Source organism: Alosa alosa, chromosome 6 (genome assembly GCF_017589495.1).
Source record: "Alosa alosa isolate M-15738 ecotype Scorff River chromosome 6, AALO_Geno_1.1, whole genome shotgun sequence".
In the NCBI taxonomy this organism is placed as follows: domain Eukaryota; kingdom Metazoa; phylum Chordata; class Actinopteri; order Clupeiformes; family Clupeidae; genus Alosa; species Alosa alosa.
This window is the reverse complement of record NC_063194.1, coordinates 2,947,272-2,968,316: the sequence shown is the minus strand read 5'-3', so window position 1 is coordinate 2,968,316 and position 21,045 is coordinate 2,947,272. Positions and strand designations below refer to the sequence as shown.

At 45.1% G+C, this 21,045-nt stretch overlaps 1 protein-coding gene across 1 annotated transcript in view; it reads right to left on the bottom strand.

The window, feature by feature from the left end:
• brd4 (bromodomain containing 4) overlaps positions 1-21,045 on the bottom strand; it is a 34,903-nt gene that overhangs the window by 13,842 nt on the left and 16 nt on the right. The window contains 3 exon segments of the mRNA XM_048245092.1: positions 10,875-11,561; positions 17,376-17,530; positions 18,554-18,756. Of these exon segments, the coding sequence (XP_048101049.1) occupies positions 10,875-10,975 (101 nt within the window). The 5' untranslated portion in view covers positions 10,976-11,561; positions 17,376-17,530; positions 18,554-18,756.

Sequence of the window (21,045 nt, the reverse complement as noted above, 5' to 3'; positions counted from 1 at the left end):
GTCATAGCTGTCCCTCAAAGTTGATACAAATTTTATTGGAGTTTTTGGCTAGGCTCTGTTTAAGCCTTCAGAAGACATATTTGTACTCAACATAGGCTCTTGATTTATTTTCCTTACTGAGATAAGTACCAGAAACACTCTCACAAAAAGCAATGAACAGAAAATAAATCCCTTCAGGGTCTGAACAGCACACCTCACAAGTCTGAAAAATCATTTTGGTTATCATTTTCAGAGCACCCAAACACCTTGTGGGAATATACAAAGATTTTTTAAATATGTTTTTCTTTACTCTCCATGATCCCTTCTTTTTGAAAACACCAATTTGACTTGTCTTATGCAAATCTTTCTTTTTTATTTTCCACCCTGAACATGGGCAAAATGCCCCATTGACATCAATATGTTTTATATAGTCACCACACTGCCACCTGTGGTTGGTAGAGTAACCTGTGGTAGCTCTATACAAAACATATTGAGGTCAATGGTGCATTTTGCATGTTTGGCCCATAGACCCTTTGCATAGTTGAAATGCATCAACATCTTGTACGGCAAGGCTTCCTGCGGCCTTACTCACATATCACGGATGAAGACATCACAAAGGAGTCTGGCTGTTAGTGCAGCAGAGTTGCACCTTGTGTGTCTGCTAGACAGTGCGTGTCTGTTTTCTGTTTGTGTGTGTGGGCTGACAAACACTCCAAGGCTATGCTGGAAACAGGAGTGGCATGCCCTGGGGCTCACATAACTGATCTCTTAATGGGAGTGGAGGGTGAGGGAGAGGTCACACTCACTGCAGGGGAAGCAGCAGGGATTGCCACGACGTGGCGCGGCGCAGCGCAGCACAGCACAGCACAGCGCACCATAGCCACGGGGGCAACCTCAGGTCATGCCACAGCCTCCAGGCTCCTCAGGGGAGTTCTCACTCTCTCAATTATTTCACATTGAAAAAAACAAACAAACCTGCCAGCGACGCAACTCACACTGGCACTTGTGACGAATGCAAAGAGAGGGTTGAGGGATTGGGAACGTGTCTCTGGCTCCTGGGGTGGTGATGACTGTGTGCTCAGCGGCTTATGGGGTCAGGGGTCAACAGGCAAGAGAGACCTTGATGTGGTGCTGCAATTCTGTGAAGCATCGCTGTGCTACGGATAGAACTATAACTGATCTAAGGGAGCGCTGGCATTCACTTAATGCCGAAAAAAAAGTAAAGTTAGACAACAAAGTGTCTTTTGAATGAAATAAAGCTATTGTGAGACTAAAACTGAAATAAAGCTATCGTGAGCACGGAGTTGACCTACAAATGTTTGCTCTTAGGGTCTTGCTTCTGGTATTACATTAGCAAATAGATTTTGATTCCTTATTAAATTAGCTCTAGTTAGACTTCAGGCCTTGCATTTTACCCATAGTTTAAATTAAGATCCAGTTTGTGAAAGAACGTAAGACTCTAAAATCTCACAATGTAGCACAACAGATATGTCACAATGTAGCACAACAGATATTTTGAGAAAGGTGTCCCACTTACATAACATTGCTCTTTGAAAAGGCTGGCCAGTTTCACCCGAGTAGGAATCATCTAGGTGGGTTCCTCCTACTCTGCCTTGTGCACATATCCATAGACTAGTGCACAGTCACATAAGAGGCATAACTACTGGATAACTGTAAAACCGTTATCCCATAAGAATATTCCTGAATGTGCTAATATGAACCACTTAAAACTGCCACAGGAAATAAACGAGAACAAAGTGTCCGGCCAGTGCACAGAACACTGTGTAGCACGAACACCACAAGACAATAGAAGGCAGCTTCCGTTGCTGTCATTGCTAAAACCTCAAAACACACGTCCTGACCCCAAGTGATGAGAGTGATCAAAACGCAGCGAGCTGAAAGCCACGACGGACGACGACAACCGCTCAGTTATCAAATTACGCTCACGGTGAGCCAGTTCACAAAAAGGCACTTGAGGCTTGGAGAACTATTATCAATGCGATGAAAGAGTGATTTTTTCCTCTGGTTTTGGCATGGTTGGCCCTGCGGTCTGTCTCGCTGGCTCTCTCCAGTTCTGGTCTCCCAGGAGGCTTCAGGATGTGGGAGGTTTTTTCTTCTTCGTCTTCTGCTTTTTTCCCCTTTTTTATTCTTGAGGTTAGTGCTGGTCGTCATCATCTGGCTCTAGACGAACTAAGTGTTCCACTTCCCCCACCACCACTCACATACATATACACACACACACACACACACACACACACACACACACACACACACACACACACACACACACACACTCACACAACCAACCCTCCCCGGCCCCCGACCTGCTACTACTGACGCAAGGGACACTGTGTTCGAGACAGAGCACAAAGACAGCTAAGACACTCGTGAGCGCCAAGGCCAGCCTCTGCTCTAAAACTTCTCTGCTGAAAATACGCCTAAGAGAGGAAATACAACATCAAAATGAGAGGTTAAAAAATTGTGTATGTGTGTGTGTGCGCACATGCGCACTGATTTCAGAACATGCACAAGTGTGCACGCACGCACGGTAGCTTAGTTTCAACAAACTGACCACACACTTGATGACTCACGTTATGAAGGGCCCAGCAGCGTCCAGGTCACATGATGGCCCTGACTCTATTCCCAAAAGGCACAGGGGGAGGACCGACCCGACTGCTTAGCAGCGTGACTCGGGAGGAAAGAATGCCAAGCTGTCTGGGACCTGCCAGGCCAGGGCCGAGCCCTGAGCAATGGGGCCAAGTGAGAATGACGCAGCAAACACACGATTCACACCATCACAAAATGGGGGGGTATGTTCGAACACATATCCAAGTGAAAACAACCAGCAGTGGATTCTGAAGTGTTGGTGAGGCATGTGAGATACCGTCCAGGCCAGGTTATGCGTAGACTAGAGTCTATGCCACGACAGGTCCAGAAAGAGACTGACCTGAGTGATCTCATGAGGCCATCAGCATTTAAAAACACCTTAGCCTACATCACTAATCTTGGAAATTTGTTGACTAAAGGTGTTCCAGCAGATGACTCTTACAGATTTCAATGGTTTTATACGCAGCCTGCGGCTCAAGATACAGGAGGCCTTCTCACACAGGCTAGTCAGGACAGCCAGTGAAATACTTTGTGGCTGTGTCTGTAGACAGAAGTGAACTGGCAACACTGGTAAGACAAAGGCAGAGACAGACATCCCGTGTATTCCAGGCTTTCCTGATCTCTGAGGTGTGTGGCAGGCACGTCCCTTTATTTACTTAAAATGGGCAGGCTTTTTCTTGTTGTTTACAAAGACCTGCATCAACAACTCATAATGTAGTGTAACCCGGCTGTAATACAGTGGGGAAGTTAATAGATGCAGTTGCACTGACTTACTTCCCTTTTGCACTACATTTACATTTTGGTGAACTATAGCCAGGTCCAGGGTCTTTAACACTGTGTACCAGTCACCGTTCGAACCTTAGACATATCTGCAACAGCATCTACTGGGACCACAAATATGGCTTCTTCCACACACACCCTAGCAGCATAAATTTAGCATAGACATTTTAGAAAGTTTATGAGATTAAGTGTAACATTTAAAATGTAGTGTCGACATAGGGCAATTCCACACAAAACGGTCAAATCCATAACGCTAACACAATGCCATGGTATGTTATGATGTGAATGATGATTACTTGAAATTTGAGCATTTACTCTTCTTGGTTGTAGAACTTACATGAAAAACGTTTCACATAATCATTCGCATCATACAAATACATTGGCATTTAGTTGGCGTTATGGACGTGACAGTTTTGCATGGAATTGCCCTATATCAGAAGCTTGATAATGTTAAAAATGTAAATAATACGATTTAGCATACATATCAAAGCCCTTTACTTGGTAGGGGCCTTGAACATCTAGAAAAAAGAAATCTTTTCTATGCCATATCCAAGTCTTCAAATAGTGTCATCAGGACCACAATAAGGAATTCCCCAGAGCATACCGGTCATTTCCTTCTACAACTGTGTATTTACGTCAGTGCACGTAATACGTGCCCTATTCCAAGTGTGCTTGCTAACAAACTCTTTCCACATTTCTGATGAACACAAACCCCCCGAGGGCATGTAACCAACGATCAACAAGGTGTCTTGGAAAGTTCCTCAAATACAGCAACATGTTTACACTCCTGTGTAATTATAGGAGCAAACATGACACAGCAGAGTAGTCCAAACCAGGTCACATGGCAGTGAACCAAGGACAACAGTATAAGCACGACTGTCCACTGGACAGCCAGACGCAGCGCTCGCCACGTAGGAGTTGCCTGGGAGCAGCTCTGACCAGATAAGCTTTGGAAGCTCAAAGGAAATGGGCCACCAGACAGCCAGCGGGAACACAGGCAGGAGCCGCAGGGGTCACATCAGGAGCCAAGCAGAGACTGTGCGTACCAGTCTGCGTGTGTGCGTGCGCACGTCTGCTCTGCTCAGGCTGGTGGAGGATGTCTCTCTGTACAAAGCCTTGCACTCTACCTACAAACAAACACCAACACACCCACAAAATACAGACACAGCACAACGCACACACAAACACACTCATACAGCACATACACACAACCACAAATACACCAGATGGTCAGTAACAGCCAGCATTATCATTCATTGCTGGAATTACTGATGAATACAACCCCCCAAAGTCCTTAATAGAATGGCATTGTTTTGCCTCATGCACACCAGTCATCATTTGTAGAACATCAGACTTTTACAGACAGCAACCATCTAGTGCCATTTTTAAATTATATTCAGAGACAGATGCCCTGTACTTCATATGTATAAAAATCAGGCCACTATTGCAACCTGCTGTTATCATGCAGTGAATCCACTACCGTTTTTGATAATCCAAATCTTATCGAAGAATTTCTGTTTAAAAAAGGCTAGGCTACAAGAACCCTTGATACGGCCATGGCAACAATTATCGTGGGCAATTCAGAGGCAACTAGGCCTGAATAAGATAAACATAGACAGTATAACATAGACATTAAACAAAGGCTGAATTTTCCACCCAGATTTTAAGTCCAAGTCTTTTCTGATAGGAATTCCTGAGGAGACTACTCACTACTGAGGACACTCACTATTTACATAAGATCTTTAAAGTCAAACAAGAAATCAATTCACTAGAGGGGGTTGTGGATTAAGTCCCGATTCATCTAGGGTATAATGTGACTAGTATTAATGGAAATTAGCATATTCACATAAAATTCATATTTCTTGTAATTTCATGTGGCGTTTCTGTGAGAAGTCGCCCTGATCAGCTTGCGTTTTGATCTCAGAGCTTTTCAAACTTACTTCCTTGATTAAGAGAGGGTCAATTAATTTGTATAGCACAGAGGATGGAAAAGCACACAAACTGGTATTTTCTTTAGCTTAAAGTAGGTGAATGAGTTGGATGAAATCCCAGATAGAGTGTGAGCTACCTGAAATTTCCGTTAACTTCTGTGTAATCTGGCAATGGGTTACGCAGACACATGGGGCACTTTATTGGTAATAATCTCAAAAGGGTCATGTGCCATTGGTATAAAACTCATATGACAAGCATGAAACAGGCTAATCCATTTGGCATAAAGCACTGATCAGGACTAAGAATGCCAACTAAAATTAATTACAAGGCAAATGAGCCGAGCAAACCTCTCACATGCCTCCAAATTTAAGAATTTTGAACCCACATGGGTGGCAAACAATAAAATTATATGGTTGCATAAAAAGCAAGATAGCTTTTTCCCAACCATCAAAGATTTACAGCATAAAAACATCATAATTGTGCTGATAGTGTTGATTGAATATACGTTGCGTTCTAACTGATTAAACAGCTCTAGAGAATACTTCACTCTGGACACCTGGAAGTAAATCATGTAAAAAAGCTGTAACAGACCACTGAACTGAATAACAGACTACTACAGTAGTATAAGATTAGTGTTTTTCACACTGTTAGTGATAGGCTATTAATGGAATACACGGACATCGGCATGGTTTAGGTTTTAAAGCTTTCAAATGAATAATCTTAGTGAAATCATTCCTATTTAGGTAGGTAGACCTGTAAGAACTAGGATGAAGTTCAGAAGTCGGCCATTATGACAAAAGAAACGTCTTCAGGATGGGATGCACCGATATATTGGCCAACATCGGCCTTGTTGATTAATATCGGCTGTCGGCACATTTGGAATATTTACGGATGGCAGTGTCTGATGTTTATTTGTTATGCTGCATCAATTCTGTACTAGGTAAATGTTGTGTTATGAAGGCCTGAAAGATTTGAAAAGGGTCCAGTAATTTATGAATATTTATTTATGAATATAGTAATTTATATATACAAAAACAAAGCAGAGAGAGGGAAAGGGGGGAAAACTGAGACTGCACACCTGATTATCCCGTTAAGAGTTTATTTTGCCTTAAAGAGAAGCTGTAGGTCATCACTTAATTGCACTGCAAAATATTCCAGCCTTTTGGGTTGATTGTACCACAGCAACCGCATGTATGTGTGCTGTTTTTATGTGAATTACAATCAGTTTTCTAAGAGGTAATATCACTGCCATTATAAAAGAGTCATCATGAGGCCCTACAGAAAAATTATGTTGGACCTAATCACCTCACCTCATCATGCTTACCGGTATGTTGTTATAGCTGAAGATAAACTGATCTACAGAACGCTGTGACTAATAAAATATGATAATCAAGTTTGCCTTAATGTCAACCACCCTCTTCCTGATACTGAACCACTAGGTAAAGTGTGTGTTGCCTTAAAAGAGACTTGGAATCAGTACTACATTATGGTGCAAGCATGTAAGAGCAGAAAAGCACAACCATCTTAAATGTTACAGATAACAGGTGTGGAAATAAGACCCCAAGTTAGATTGCACATACAACAAGACCTTGCCTCCATGACATGAAATCTCATGAACAAAATGATTAATTTTGTGTACTTAAGATATTTCCTTATGCACACAAGATAATATCCTATTTCGACATCTTTAAGTGGCTAACTGACCAGATGGTGCAGTAATGACATCACTATCTGATAAGATTCCATGAGAAGATAGCATTTGCTCTTTGGCCAAGCATCAGTAGCACTTACTTTACAATAAGTTTTGAATAAAAAAATAAAATAAAAAAAAGGTTATTTAGGCCAACTTCAAATGGCTGCTGATAAGGTTGGATAATAATAAACTTTGATGAGATCATTGCCAAGAATTATGATAAGATAAATGGCCTTGGGGATGCAGAGATGAACAAAACCTGAACAAACTAACCTGTGTGACCTTATCACCAGTGCTACAACAATGAAAGCACTTGTAGAGGCCCACAACAGTAACATTAATAGTGAAATCTCATTCAGAGTACATTGACAAATCTTCATGAAAGAAATCATTTGTCTTTCATTGTTTTGAAAGAATCATCCTTACTTGAAAAGCGCGGGCTGATTTAGATGGAGATTTTCCGGTTGACATTGACATCAATTAAGGGCTTGGTGTGAAATTTTGCTCACTGCTCTTGACGTTATGAACCACAAACAAGATGAGTAACGGATCAATAGTACAGAGGGGAAACTAAAACTCAACTAAACCACAAAAAACTCAGAGCTTGAGGACTTGCTTGTGATAAGGTTATATAGAAGACTGATGCTTTTATATATTTTAGAAAAGTGTCTGATTGATCGCCCCTTTATGAGCATAACAGAATTTTGCTGCACACACCCACACTGATAAACAGCACTACTGGCTCACTTCATGGAAGGGCCAGGACAGTCAGCGCCACCTTGTCCTCCTGCTTAATGTAGGCTAAATAAATAGGTCCATCACCTAGACCTACTGGCCATATCCTCAAGAGGGTTAATTGTTCTAACACCGTGGCCTACTTGCAACTGTTTTTATATATGTATTAATATTTATATAGTTTCACATTTGGTTGTAACTTCAAAGAAGGGAAATGTGAAATGAGGGCACACCCTGACCTGTTCACGAGGTGATTTCAACACCTTTAACTCGATGTGGCCGCTTTCATTCAAGGTCGGCTGAAAATACTGCAGAGGATATAACCTGCAGTACGCAATTTCATTACAAATTAAGAGTGATGAAATGAATAGATAACGTAGTAGAGAGGAAGACAGCACGTCTGTGCTTGTGTGTGGTGTGAATGTAGATATTTTGGATCAAGCATAATTTGACGCAAGTCATACTTTGCACTTGTAATTTCACACGACTTTGCACTAGCAATGCAACCTCACTAAAACTGTGAAATAGACCATTTGATGACAAATGCACTGATCTAATCAACAGGGTTTTTTTTTCTTTCAGCCTTGGTAACATGAGAGGATCACAACTTCACTCCCTCACACACACTCCATCAAGTATAGGCAAGTTGTTGGTGAAATTTTAAGCCAGAATCACACTTCAAATTCCTCTTTTATGAATAATGGAGCTTTAAGGCTGGTGGTGAATGGATTGCATTTAACGGCTGGTGAAGCTGAAGGTGTGGGTGTAATACACAATACACATCTGTGACTGAAGATTTTGAATCATACTACTCTGACCGTATCAGCCCTACCAGATCACACAAACAAACAAACACACACACACACACTTTAAGGCAAGGTGATCGACTTCCTGCTTCTGCCTTTCCATCCCGCTCTGGAATAGTGCTTGACCTTTGACCGGGGCATAGATCATTCTGTAGATCTGTGGAATGCTAGGCCGAGGAGGAAATGGCTTTAGTTGTAACACAAGGCTGCCGTACCAGGAAATCTGGTTCTGCAAACAGACCAAACCCCAACGTGTGACGCACAGATAGGAGGGACGAGAGGAACAAACACCAAAATACCCGTGACAAAATCGCCAGGCATTCCCCAGGAAAAGTAAACGATTCACCTTTCCATGAGGCGATAGCAGCGAGGACTACACAGCCCCTTGCCCGCTCAATCGCTCTCCACTGCAGGCAGCAATGTTGAAGCATAAGCCCCTGTGGTTATTTGCTTCGAAGCTAATTCATTAATAATGGATGCCACTGCGACTGGACAGAACTAGACCAGCACTCCCCACTTCCATCCATCCCGACCTCTCCTCTTTCACTGTGGAGCCGCGCAGAGCCCGCTCCTCTGGTGAGAGTCGTGTCTGCTGACCTCCCAAATCAAAGCCTTCTCCGAGAGACATAACATGGTGACCTCAGATCTCAGAGCATCACGGGAACGCTGGCGACTATGCCGCTCCGTCCGGCATCTTTTGTCCTACGCGTAAATGTCTAGTGTGTAAAGCGACCTTGGGTGCTTTGAAAGGCGCTATGTAACAAATAAAATGTATTATTATTATTTGTGTAGTCAGTGTAGGGAGAAGATGAGGCTTCTACCATACTCAGATTACACTACACTTACCCCGTGCTTGGAATGAGAATGTGTCACTTCCGACACATTCTAGGGGTTGAATGCAGTTCTTGGTGCTGCTGAGAAACACTGCTCTCAGACGCTTACCGTGAGTCAAGCCTATGCAAAGTTAAAGGTGATGATGGTTAACAACACCGGACCATTCTTCAAATGAACCTCTGCAAAGATCTCCACACAAACCCAGTCCTCCTTAAGAACCACTGCGTAGAGCTAGCTGACGATGCTAGACAAGTAGAATCAAGACTCAAGAATCAAGGCTCTTGCAGTCACGTTAAAGGGGTCACAGGTTGCTCTTACATGGTGAGCGATTCAAAACACCACTGAACACAGCCACACACACACACTGACAGGCTACGGAATCAAATTCAACACCTGAGATGCGTTCAAATTCGCAAACATAGGCGAACGTTTGCCAACTTTTGCAAACATGTTTCTGTTTGCCTTGAGTTTTTGGTGAACATTTGCAAACACTCGCAAACAGTCTGAGGTGGTGGTTCTCCACGAACATACAGTGGATCTGGACGAAGATAACAATGCAATTACCATTTAAATGGAATGTTAACACCAAATCGTTCAAATGTAACTGTTCAGAAACCTTCATGTCATCAACTGTTCATTCACCACAAACGTTCGCCAATGTTTGTCGAATTTGAACGCACCTCTTAACGACTCATATGTTATTGAGTGTCCTCACAAGACCTCCCAGAGCATATGTACCCTAACTAACATTTACTAGCATATGTACCCTAACTAACATTTACTAGCATATGTACCCTAACTAACATTTACTAGCTTTTGAGAAATATTTCGATAGCTGAAGGCAGCATACTGTATACACATTAACAATATTGGTGAAAGCAAGTAAAACAACGCTTTTAAAGTTGGAGACAACAGCAAAACTGAGAACGGACTGTTCAATAACTTTTGTACTGTTGTGTTGTCCAAATACTCAGCCGTGACCAGACCGAGCTTGATTTACTGGAAAAGAATTCTCAGAATACACAGAACAGTCTAGTGAGCCTTGCCCAGTGAGGACAGGTTTCCAAAAACTTGCCTGCTGCCACAACAAATACACCACCCCCCTCTTCCTCTGAACCCCCCCTCCCCCCTCCCCACACACACACTCACTCACGCACACACACACACACACACACACACCCCCCACCAGGAGGCTGGCTATTCTGGCCTTTTTAGCTTTTCTGCTAACAATGCAACCCTCACAGGGCTCTGGAGAGTCCTTTTGGTTTCAAAATACAACAGAGGAAAATATAAAACATACAGACTGTTCCTTGCTAATGTCAGAAGATGTTGAAGGAAACAAGATTTCTATCAAATACAGTATTTTCACCTGAGAATTACCATCGGTAGCCCATACAAACTCAAGGGCTTTCTTCTGAAATACTGAACTAAATTCATGGCGCAGGAATATGTTCACAAATGTAATAAGAAACAACCGTTTCCATTTCTGATATTGCGCAAGACTTTACCTTTTCACAGCCACAGAATAGTGTGCAATTTTTTCCAAAAGGGCATCCAGTGTCTGAAAATCCAGCAGATCATTTGATTTGGAATGCATCTTGTAATCCATTTATGAACTCCGCTGAGACGCAAAACGAAACTGAATGACAAAAGGAGCAGAGAGGAAAGGTGGGGAAGAGGAAGAAAAGGAAAAGAAAGTTTGCTCTCCCCTCTGGTTAGTCCAAAGTACAGGAAGGGTTCCTTCTCAAGATCTCCGGCATGGACTGGTATATCCCAAAGAAATCCATTGAGCCACCACACTCTCACACACACAGGCTGATATTAATCCATAGTGCTGCGCCGAAGGAAGGGGTGGAATTTCCCCTTTTTCCGAGAGAAAAACGTCTGAAGGAAGCCCAAGAGCTGGGCGTCCTAGGCCGGACGGCGCTAGCGAGAAAAGAACTGACGACCAACCGACAGCGAGCGAGTGAGAGAGCGCGAGCGAACGCAAGCCTGAGCCCAGGCAGCAGTGAAGGAGGAGGAGAGGCCTTGGGCCGGCAGTCAGTCAGGCGGGCGGGCGGGCAGGAGGGAGGGCTGGCTGGCTGCGTTAGCTCCTCTGTGTGCCGGTCTTCTCTCCGCCCCCTCCCCCTCTCAGCAGCACAACGGCCCAGTTGCCACAGGCACTTCGCCCCATTGTGTGTCCACCCCAGGTCTCCCTTCACACACACCAACACATGCAGGGAGAGGGAGAGAGAGAGAGAGAGGGAGAGAGAGGGAGAGAGAGGGAGAGAGAGAGAGATGAGGAGGGGAGGAGGGGAAGACAGAGAGCAGAGAAGGAGGGTCAAAAAGATAGCCCAGGTTGTGGCGTTCTTGTGAAAAAATGTAAAATGAAAAACGGAAAAATCCAGAAGGAGCACTTTCTTTCTTTCTTTCTTTCTTGCTCTCTCTCTCTCCCCCTTGCTCTCTTGGCGGCGAGCAGCGTGCTGTTACTCAACGGTGAAAATGGCTCGGCTGCTTCCTCATTGAAAACAGCCTCTGCCCACACACCCCTCCCCTTTCTCGCTCGCTCGCACTCTCCCTCTCTCTCTCTCCCTCTCAACCCCTCCCTTCTCTTTCCCCATCAATAGCTCTAGGTTTGTCCCTCCCTCTCTGCCTTCCTTTCTCTCTCGCCTGCTTGCGCTCACACCCTCTTTCTCAACCCCCTCTTTCTCTCTCTTGCTTGCTCACTCTCACACACACACAGACTCTCTCTCTCTCTCTCTCTCTCTCTCTCACACTCTCTCTCACACACACCCACCTTAAGCTCCCCACCCCCTTCCTTCTATTTCATGCTGCCCCTCCCCCGTTCCTTCAGTCTGATCGCCTGCACACCTCCCCCACCAAAATCAAGGGCTCCCTTATCTGCTCTCCCACTCCCCACGCTCCACACACACTCATTTAAACACACTCGCTCACACACGCACACGTCTAGACTTGGACTACACAAAAGCTTCCTCCACAAGGCTGACACTGCCTGCCGCTGCCCCACTGCTGACCACTGCACACCAACACACAAAAATGAGACTCAAGGTGTGCGAGACGCAGAGTGACTGGAGAAAGGTAAAGCAAGTGAGAGGACAGATGGGTGGGTGTGGGGGGCAAGGTATGGGGAGGGGGGGAAAGGTAATCTAGAGCAGTGGTTTTTAAACTGGGGGTCGTGCCAAAAATATTGGAGGGTCGCGAAATGATTTGCACAAAAGACATTTTCGAAAGGTTTTTAATCAAAGGCTCAAAGGCTGCCATTGACATAATACCTTTGGTGATGACACAGCCTACCGATGAGAGAAGACATTTTTTGCCTCTACTTCCAATGCCCATCTCGCAACATTTTGAAACCAAATTCTACCGGTTAGAAAGAAGGGGGTCGCAAGACTTGGCCCAATGGTTTTTTTTTTTTTTTGGGGGGTAAGTTTAAGAACCACTGATCTAGAGGTTAACGAGAGTGGCACACACACACAGCGAGAGAGAGAATCAATGACACGTTATAGAATATCCTCTTTGGATCAGATAGAAATACTATGCTAAAGAAGGTTAACTGCTGCAGGCAGACCAAATCTGTATGCCCTCCCTAATGATTGTATTTCCTGACCCACGCAGGCAAATAAAGCTGCTTCATCAACATTCCTCGTCTCTGACATCATCATCAGTCAGAACAGTCAAACACAACGCAAGTTACAGTGCAACTACAGTGAAGCTAAGACACAAACATGTCACTTACACAAAAGTAGCCTGTATGAATGGGAAACAGGCAAAGAAGAAACACAAAGGCAACAACATGGCCTTCAGAAGAAAAAAAAAACACTACAACAGCACAGGCTTTATAAAGTCCCCCAGTTCAACTGGCGTCCCTGCTTTTGTTGTTGTTTGGATTAGCCAACCATGTGCTTGCAGCGCTAGTAAACGCTTCAACACGTGGCCACTTCATTCAGTGCCGGTAAAGCACACTAGTCCAGAATTACGAACCCTCACTCCTGTGTGTGTGTGTGATTAAGTGAGTGAGTGAGTATGTATGTACGTACATATGTGAGTGAGTGAGTATGTATGTACGTACATATGTGAGTGAGTGAGTATGTACGTACATATGTGATTGAGTGAGTATGTACGTACATATGTGAGTGAGTATGTACGTACGTACATATGTGAGTGATGGCATAGAAAGCGAAACAGCTTCTCATTTTTCCACAGAGGCTGAGCCTTCCCAACTACATGAGACCACCAGCTGTCAGACAGTCATTCAGTGGCAAACAAAAACATCATGAGACTATTCAGCCACACCCTCCCCACCACTAGGCAAAAGACCACCCATCGCTCACACACAATTACAGTGTGCAATGAGTGTGAGTGTGTGTGTGAGGGAGACAGAGAGGAAAGAGAGAGGGAAAGACATAAAATAGAGAGAATGATCAAGGCAGTGAGGAGTCAAAACAAAGGGAAGAGAGAGACATCAGTCAGGGCTGGGGAATACAGGCAAGAGTAATTAGGATCCTTGGGAATACTGTGATGCCACACTAAGCCGGGAACCCTCCCCCCACCCCGCTCCACCCCCCACCCCCAGGGACCTTCTTATCAATCATATCCCTAGAAACACACTTAATCACCACTACCACCACCAAGACCAGCGCACTCACTCTCTTACCATACTGCCACTAAACGGCGCCCAATAAAACCCACTGGGTTGGGGGAATGGTAATGGTGGGGTTTCTCCCAGAACTTCAGCGGAAACAGTCTTGGACCCCTCTCTCACTTTGACTCTGCTGAGTCATGCTTGAGCTCGACACGGCATGTTGTGAGCTGCCCTGATGATGCATCATGATATTGCTGAGCGCTGAGTCACCCTTTCCCTGTGCAGAGACACACGGCTCACTTACAGGAAACCATTAGTGCCTCCCCTGTGTTTGAGTCAGTGAGTGTCTGTAGTTGTGTGTGTGTCTCTTTCAGGTCGAGGAAAAAACAAAAACAAACATGTGAACAGAGATATTTGTACTGAAATAATGGCAGTCACTTCAGTGTCATTTGCTTGATGAAGTGGGTGGATGGGTGGAGAGTGGAAGGTAAAGAAATAAAAACACTGATGGGAAGCAACTGAGGATAAAAAAAAGAAAGAGACAGAGACATGGAGAGCAAGATGGAGGGAAAGGAGAGTGGAAGAGGGAGGGGGAGAGAGGCAGGGAGGAGGGGGGAGAGAGAGAGAGAGAGAGACAAGAGACATGCCCTCCAGGGAATGCAAGCCACACTACTCGGCTGGGGTCAAACATGCAGATCCAATCTCGCTGAGCAGATGTGAGGAAACCAGGCCCCTGTGCCCTCCTTCCACTCCTCTCCCTCCCTCCCTCTCTGTCCATCTCTCCCTCCTTCCGTCTCCTCCGCTCCCTCCCTGAAATCCGATCCTGCCCTGAGCACATACACAAGCCTCCAGTCGCACCTCTCCCAGGGCAACACTCATCGGCGCTGGCACACAGGCAGAGGGAGAGGCCCCCTTTCCCAGGCCCCAGAGGTAGGTGTGACGCACACATGCTTCTCTAACGCTCGCAACAAGGTCATGGCACTACCAGGAAGCATGCGAACGAACACACACACACACACACACACACACGTGCTTGAGTGCTCATCATCCACGGCTGCGGGAAATGTGACCTCCTGACCTTTTACCCTCAAAATCAAGAGCCATGAATGGGCAGGGATTTTCCATCCAATCCAGTCACAACAGCGGGCCTTTCAAGTGTGACTCATCAGGAGCGTAACAAAAGCGTCAAATGATAAACACAGGCCGAGCTATAGGAGCCCATCCTACTACTCTCCATCCCTAACACTAACAACCGCATACCCTAGAACACACAAAGAAATGGACCCTTTCTAAGCCTGCAACTGACTGCCACTTACACTGTGATTATCTGGGAAGTGGTGCTTTTAATAGCTCCCCTGTGTAAATGTTTATTTTCAACTTTAGCATCAGCAACCTCACCTGACGTTGCCAGCATGCACTATGCTGTGATGGTGCTAATGAAAGTGTGAATGTGTGAGTGGAACACCAACACATGGGCATGATCCGAAAAGGGTGTGCGAGCTGTTTTAAACCTTACGTTCAACCTGTCCGTTTTTATTTTCACTTCTATTTCTTGCTTTAGCTGCAAGTCTCGACAAGAACACCAACAACAGACAGCCTCCTAGATATCGTAGAAAAATCAGACCCGGTTGGAAAGCTGATGTCCAGTCCCCATCACACTTGGGTCATGACACTGACCTCAACTGTACAGCCAGTCCCCCCGATGGAGAGTGCATTCATCATAACCATCCCAAACATGATCACAGGCTACCGCAAAGCTGAGCGCCTATGGGGATTACACGCCCACACACACCCAGTTCAATGGTCCCGTCTCGGAGTGTAGGCTGATGTCAGCAGGCTCCGGGAGGGAACAGGGGGACAGCGCTGATCCACACACAGCTTTGTGTCGCCAAGCAGATCGGAGCGGATCTGATTTCACAGACGCCGTCAGGAGCCTTTCTGTAGCACGCACACACACACAAGGCACACACACAGGCGCGCGCACACACACAAGGCACACACACAGGCACACACACACACAGGAGCCTAGCTGGTCCTCCACCCCGTGCACGTGCCATATGCAGTGCACCCAGAGACAATACAGCAGCTGCGAGTGACACAATACAAGGAGCGGCGGAGACGACAGCAATGCCACTCACTGTTGTGGGGAGCACTCTGTGTGTGTTGGGTGATCAGGGTGGAGCTGTTCCTGTCAGACAGCTTGATGTGGGGGGCACCAGAGAGGGACAGAGGGGGACGCCTTCAGGCTTCAGAGGCCATTAATCATCCCAGCACTCAGCAGCCCCAGCCAACAGGGACGCGGCACTTCAGGGACATCCGCTGGGGGAGTGTGTGTGTGTGTGAGAGAGAGAGATATGGAGGGAGAGAGAAAGAGAGACAGAAATCCAGGCAAGGGGTCTGGGGGAAGGACTGTGGTTGGTACTGGTGCAGGTGGATTCAAAAAGAGGTACAGCAGATTTATATAAAAAAATTGCATAAGGGACTACATTAAGTGCTCTCAAAATCATTGTAAAATCCTAGCCAGAGAAGCGTCTCCTCCCATCTGTCGAGTGGGCAGGTGACGCGGTGTCCCCATGTGACACGGCTGGTTCCCTGCAGTAGCAGAGGAGCAGATGCCCTCTCCTCCCTGCCCAGAGGGGAAGAAGCTTCTGCTACCGCCACATCTATTGCCGCTACTGCAGCCTCCGCCGTTGTCACCTGATGCCCTCATTCATCACCACGGCCATGCAGTGACCCAGAGAGAGCAGCCCAACCCCCAGCAGACCCTGACGACTCAACAGACCACAGTCACAGTATAACCACAAGACTGTTACACCGTTCCACTATGAGGAGAAATGGCAGCAGTAATCATAACTGTAGAGTAAATTAAAACCCTCAGTGGGATGCTCAATGAGAGGGAACGAACTAAGACTTCATGTGACAAGGCGTTTCTAGCAAAATATTGTTCTACTCTTGTGAGAAACATTATGGATATCCAGCCATCGATGCACAGAAATGACTGCGACTTTGTGGCATTTCGTGAATATTTAATGCATCCTCCTTCGGGTTTTCACAGAGGCGGATAACTCCGACTTCCGAAAGTAAAAGTCATCGTTCTTGCCTGTGCACTTAACACAGGCAATATCGCTAATTAGCACATCTACCTGGCTGTAGAGTGCTTATTTAGATCAGCTGGTTAAGTGATTGGTCTGAACAAATATATGGTAGGACTTTTACTCTCTGAAGCCAAATTGTCCACCTCTGGGTTTCCATGACCTGGGACTGGCCTCCCTGCTGGTGCTTTCCACATAATTACTGACTGCAAACGGATCTCTCTCATTGTGACAATGAGCATCAGTAGTTGACACTGTTCAGCATTTTTAGTCAGTCGACAATAAAGATGCTGTGGACATCACAAGTCATCATGTGTTTGCTCAGTGTGACTCACATGTTTAACTCTTCCGTGTAGAGTCTCTTATCTGAGAGCGGTCATCTTCCCAGGCACCACTCAAAAGAGAGGCGGCCGTGTCTCAGAAGTCCAGAAGAACGACACAGGTGTGATGGAAAGCGCGGTCTTCCCAGGTGTCTGAAGCTCACAGCGTCCTGTAGAGGTGGGGGGTAGGAGGAGAGGGAGAGAGGCTTCAGGTGTTTTTACAAACAAGGCGGTAGAACACCCCTACCCGTCCATATACAACCACAGTCCAATGGTAAGCACAAAGCCCAGCCACTCCAGATCTCTGGCTGGCTGCTGTCAACAGGAAATTCCAAGGCAGAAAAGCAAGGAGGCGAAAGGCCTGGGGTAATGTATTGAACTGCCATTTTTTATTTTAAAAAAGGAAGCTGCAAGTATTCAACATCATAGTGCCACAGAGCCGTGTTGCTGCTGATTGGACTCAATTTCAACTGCTGTGACATTAATCACAGTATTACTTTCCTTGGATACAAAATCATCACTAATGCTTTTATTAATCTCTCCCCCCCACACACACACAAAATGCACCTCTCTGTCCCTCCTCTCCAATATCCCCCAACCGTACACGTTCAGAGGTTATGCTTACAATTAGGCCAAAGATGGAGTTACCATGGTTACTCGACTGGAGCGAGCCAGAGGTGTTTTAAGGAAGGAATACAGCCTGAGCTCTTTTAGCCCTGATCAGATAAACACACAAAATACTCTCCTTACTGTGTTCAGCTTCTAGTAAACCACACACATCTTGACAGAAAACAATCCAACTAATCCTTTAGACAGAGGTCTATTACAGGGAAAATAAACAACTGCCTTATTCAGCTGAACACAGGTCTGTGATGTCAGAGCCAAAGGTCTCAGTGGCCTTGTAACCTTTTGCACTCAACCTGAACCCTCTCGCCCAACATTACGCCACTATCCAGACGTACTTTGCTCTGCAGCGCTCACAATCCCCACAATCCCTCACATAGAACAGAGCTGATGCTCATGAGCTACACATACACACAGAGTCTATCTCTTCCCCATCACATCCATCCAAAACAACATCCTATTCCCTTGCTTCAGACACTAATTCCTTCCTGTCCTTTGTTCACTACATTCTTCTTTACAGGTTCAAAAGTAAGATATTGTATTTGTTTAAGGGCACCACAGTCCCTCACTGTGAGCGTGACGGTGGCGTCTGCCAGAGAGACTTGATTCAGCTGTGCGCTGCCAGGCTTGGCCACATCACACCCTCCATTTGTTGACTTGGGGGGTGGTCCAGCAGCTGGCTGTTCAAAGGAGTGAGTGCTTCCCGTACTCTTCCCCTCACACAACCCTGACACTCCTACTGCTGCCTGTTGGCATCTTCCCTCCACCCCTCCTGTCAGGACATGACAAATGATGTGTCAGATAACATGACTTTCTTGAGAGTATTTTTCTTTCTTTCTGTCATGATGTCATGACTATAGGTCTGTTTACTTCCAGAAGTTCTAACTCGCCACGATTCAAAAGATAAAGCGAGTATTATAAGTTGCCTCACCTAAGTACTACTGAAGTCTAATCATTTTGCACTGAATGAAGATAACATATTTCAGGGTTAATCTAGTGCAAACTGATGAAGTCGCCACAAGATGACAAACTTGAAACTGATGTACTATGGTAATTCCACAGACCTTTCCTAAAACTCAAGACACTAGATACACCTCAAAGGCTAAGTGCAAAATATAAGGCATATCTCCACCTGTATGAGAATGACAATCAATGACACTTCACCCAGCTAAATGCAATTGCAGAGTATATCTGCAAGATAACCATCAGTTTGCCCAACAAGACCTAGTTTCCCTGCGACCGGCTTCCAATGTCAGTGTATGACAGTTAACATTCGTGTCTGCACACAGGCATGACAAGTACACAGACATATTGACACAGAGCAACTCAACTTATTTAAACCCTGACATACACAAACACCGCTTTGCAAGTCAGCTACCACTGTCGACTGTGACCAATACTACCGAGAAAAAAAATATTGCAATAAGATAGATCCCATGACATCGTTGTTTCATCGACATTAAACATCTATAGATATAATCTCAAATACTGGAAAAATACTAGGATTAAAGAGGCTAAATGCAACGAATTTAAACGTGTCAACTGGATGGAGCGATGTTCATGACCGGTGGTAACATTTACTAGCTTATGATAAAGAACGTACGAGACCTCTGTATGCGACATCCTCCATGTGACCTGTGTCCAAAGGTCTTTTCACGTTAACGTAACACAATGACATCAGTCTGTGACAACATTGAAGAATAAATATTACAACGGCTATCATTAATACAACATTACAGAGTATATTTTGTTGTTGTAACACTGAAGTGCGCTTATAACCACGGGACTCCTCTCCAAACCGAAAGCAAGATTCCAACACCTCATACTAGCTGGTTAGCAGGTTAGCAGAACTATCTGTCAAACAGAAGCGAGCAAACACTACATGACGAGCTGGTGTGCATCTGTGCATCACTAGTTGTATATAACATGTAACTGAGACATCACACAACAAATCTGCCATAGTATTCTTGTGTGCTTGCCGTGGTTTTCAACATAACGCAAACGTTTCTCCCATTCTCCTGGGAGCGCACAAAATGGCGACTGCAGGCTGCTCCGAGTCCTTATTTTGAAATCCAAACAACACAGACGACCATTTCACTTTATTAATAATGTTTGACCACACCGCAAATTACTGGAAAAAGGCATGCCAGTCCCACACAATGAAAACAACAGCCGCTATCATGAACTTAATGTTCATGAACCTACCCCATTTGCACACTTCGACATAGCTATACCTTGCTAACCGACAAGCTAGAGAGCTGGCGGTACAGCTAAACTGTATTTGGTAGCTAGCTAGCTACGTCATTTTGTAAGTATGATGCACAAGCATGCTTACGAGTTCGCCTTAACAAGAATGATATCGTTCACATTTAAGCATTGAAGGACGGAGATAAGAGTCATGTTAGTTATACCAAAGCAGCGAAAAAACACAAACCCTACGTAAACGTTATGTGTTGTGATAATAACAGAGCCCAACGCCGTTATGTACACAATTCAAGTAAGTTTTCCGCACCATGTAGTAAATGTCCGGAATTATGTGTAGAATTCCTCTGTATTCCAGAAATGAAAATATGAAATTACGTACACACCACTCAATCTATCAAATTATCATCTACGCTCAAAGGAAAACGCAGCTATCCCAAAAGCTAACGAACATGCCAAGCTAGCAAGCAAGAAGATGGCCTATGGCTGCTAATAAACAACATGCTATATAGTTGCTAACTGTTTAAATAACCTCAATGACGGCAGTGTAGAATTAACATGCACTAAACTTTAAGTATGATTTCCCGAGGTCAGATTGGAATGACGTGGTTGTGGTGACAAGATACATTCCTATGCAATGTAAAATGATCAGTGCACATTGCTAACCACTAGCTACTGTCGGTGCAACAGCGACAGGCCGTTCAAGACTCCTCGTTCCCCTGTTAGCGCAGCGCACACGAGACGGCGACTTCAATTCTGTCTGACGCACCAACTATGGGGCAATTAACGACACCACAGATACAATATTGTCCTATTATATGACAATAGTGGTCTAATGATGCAGAATCACATTTGGTTA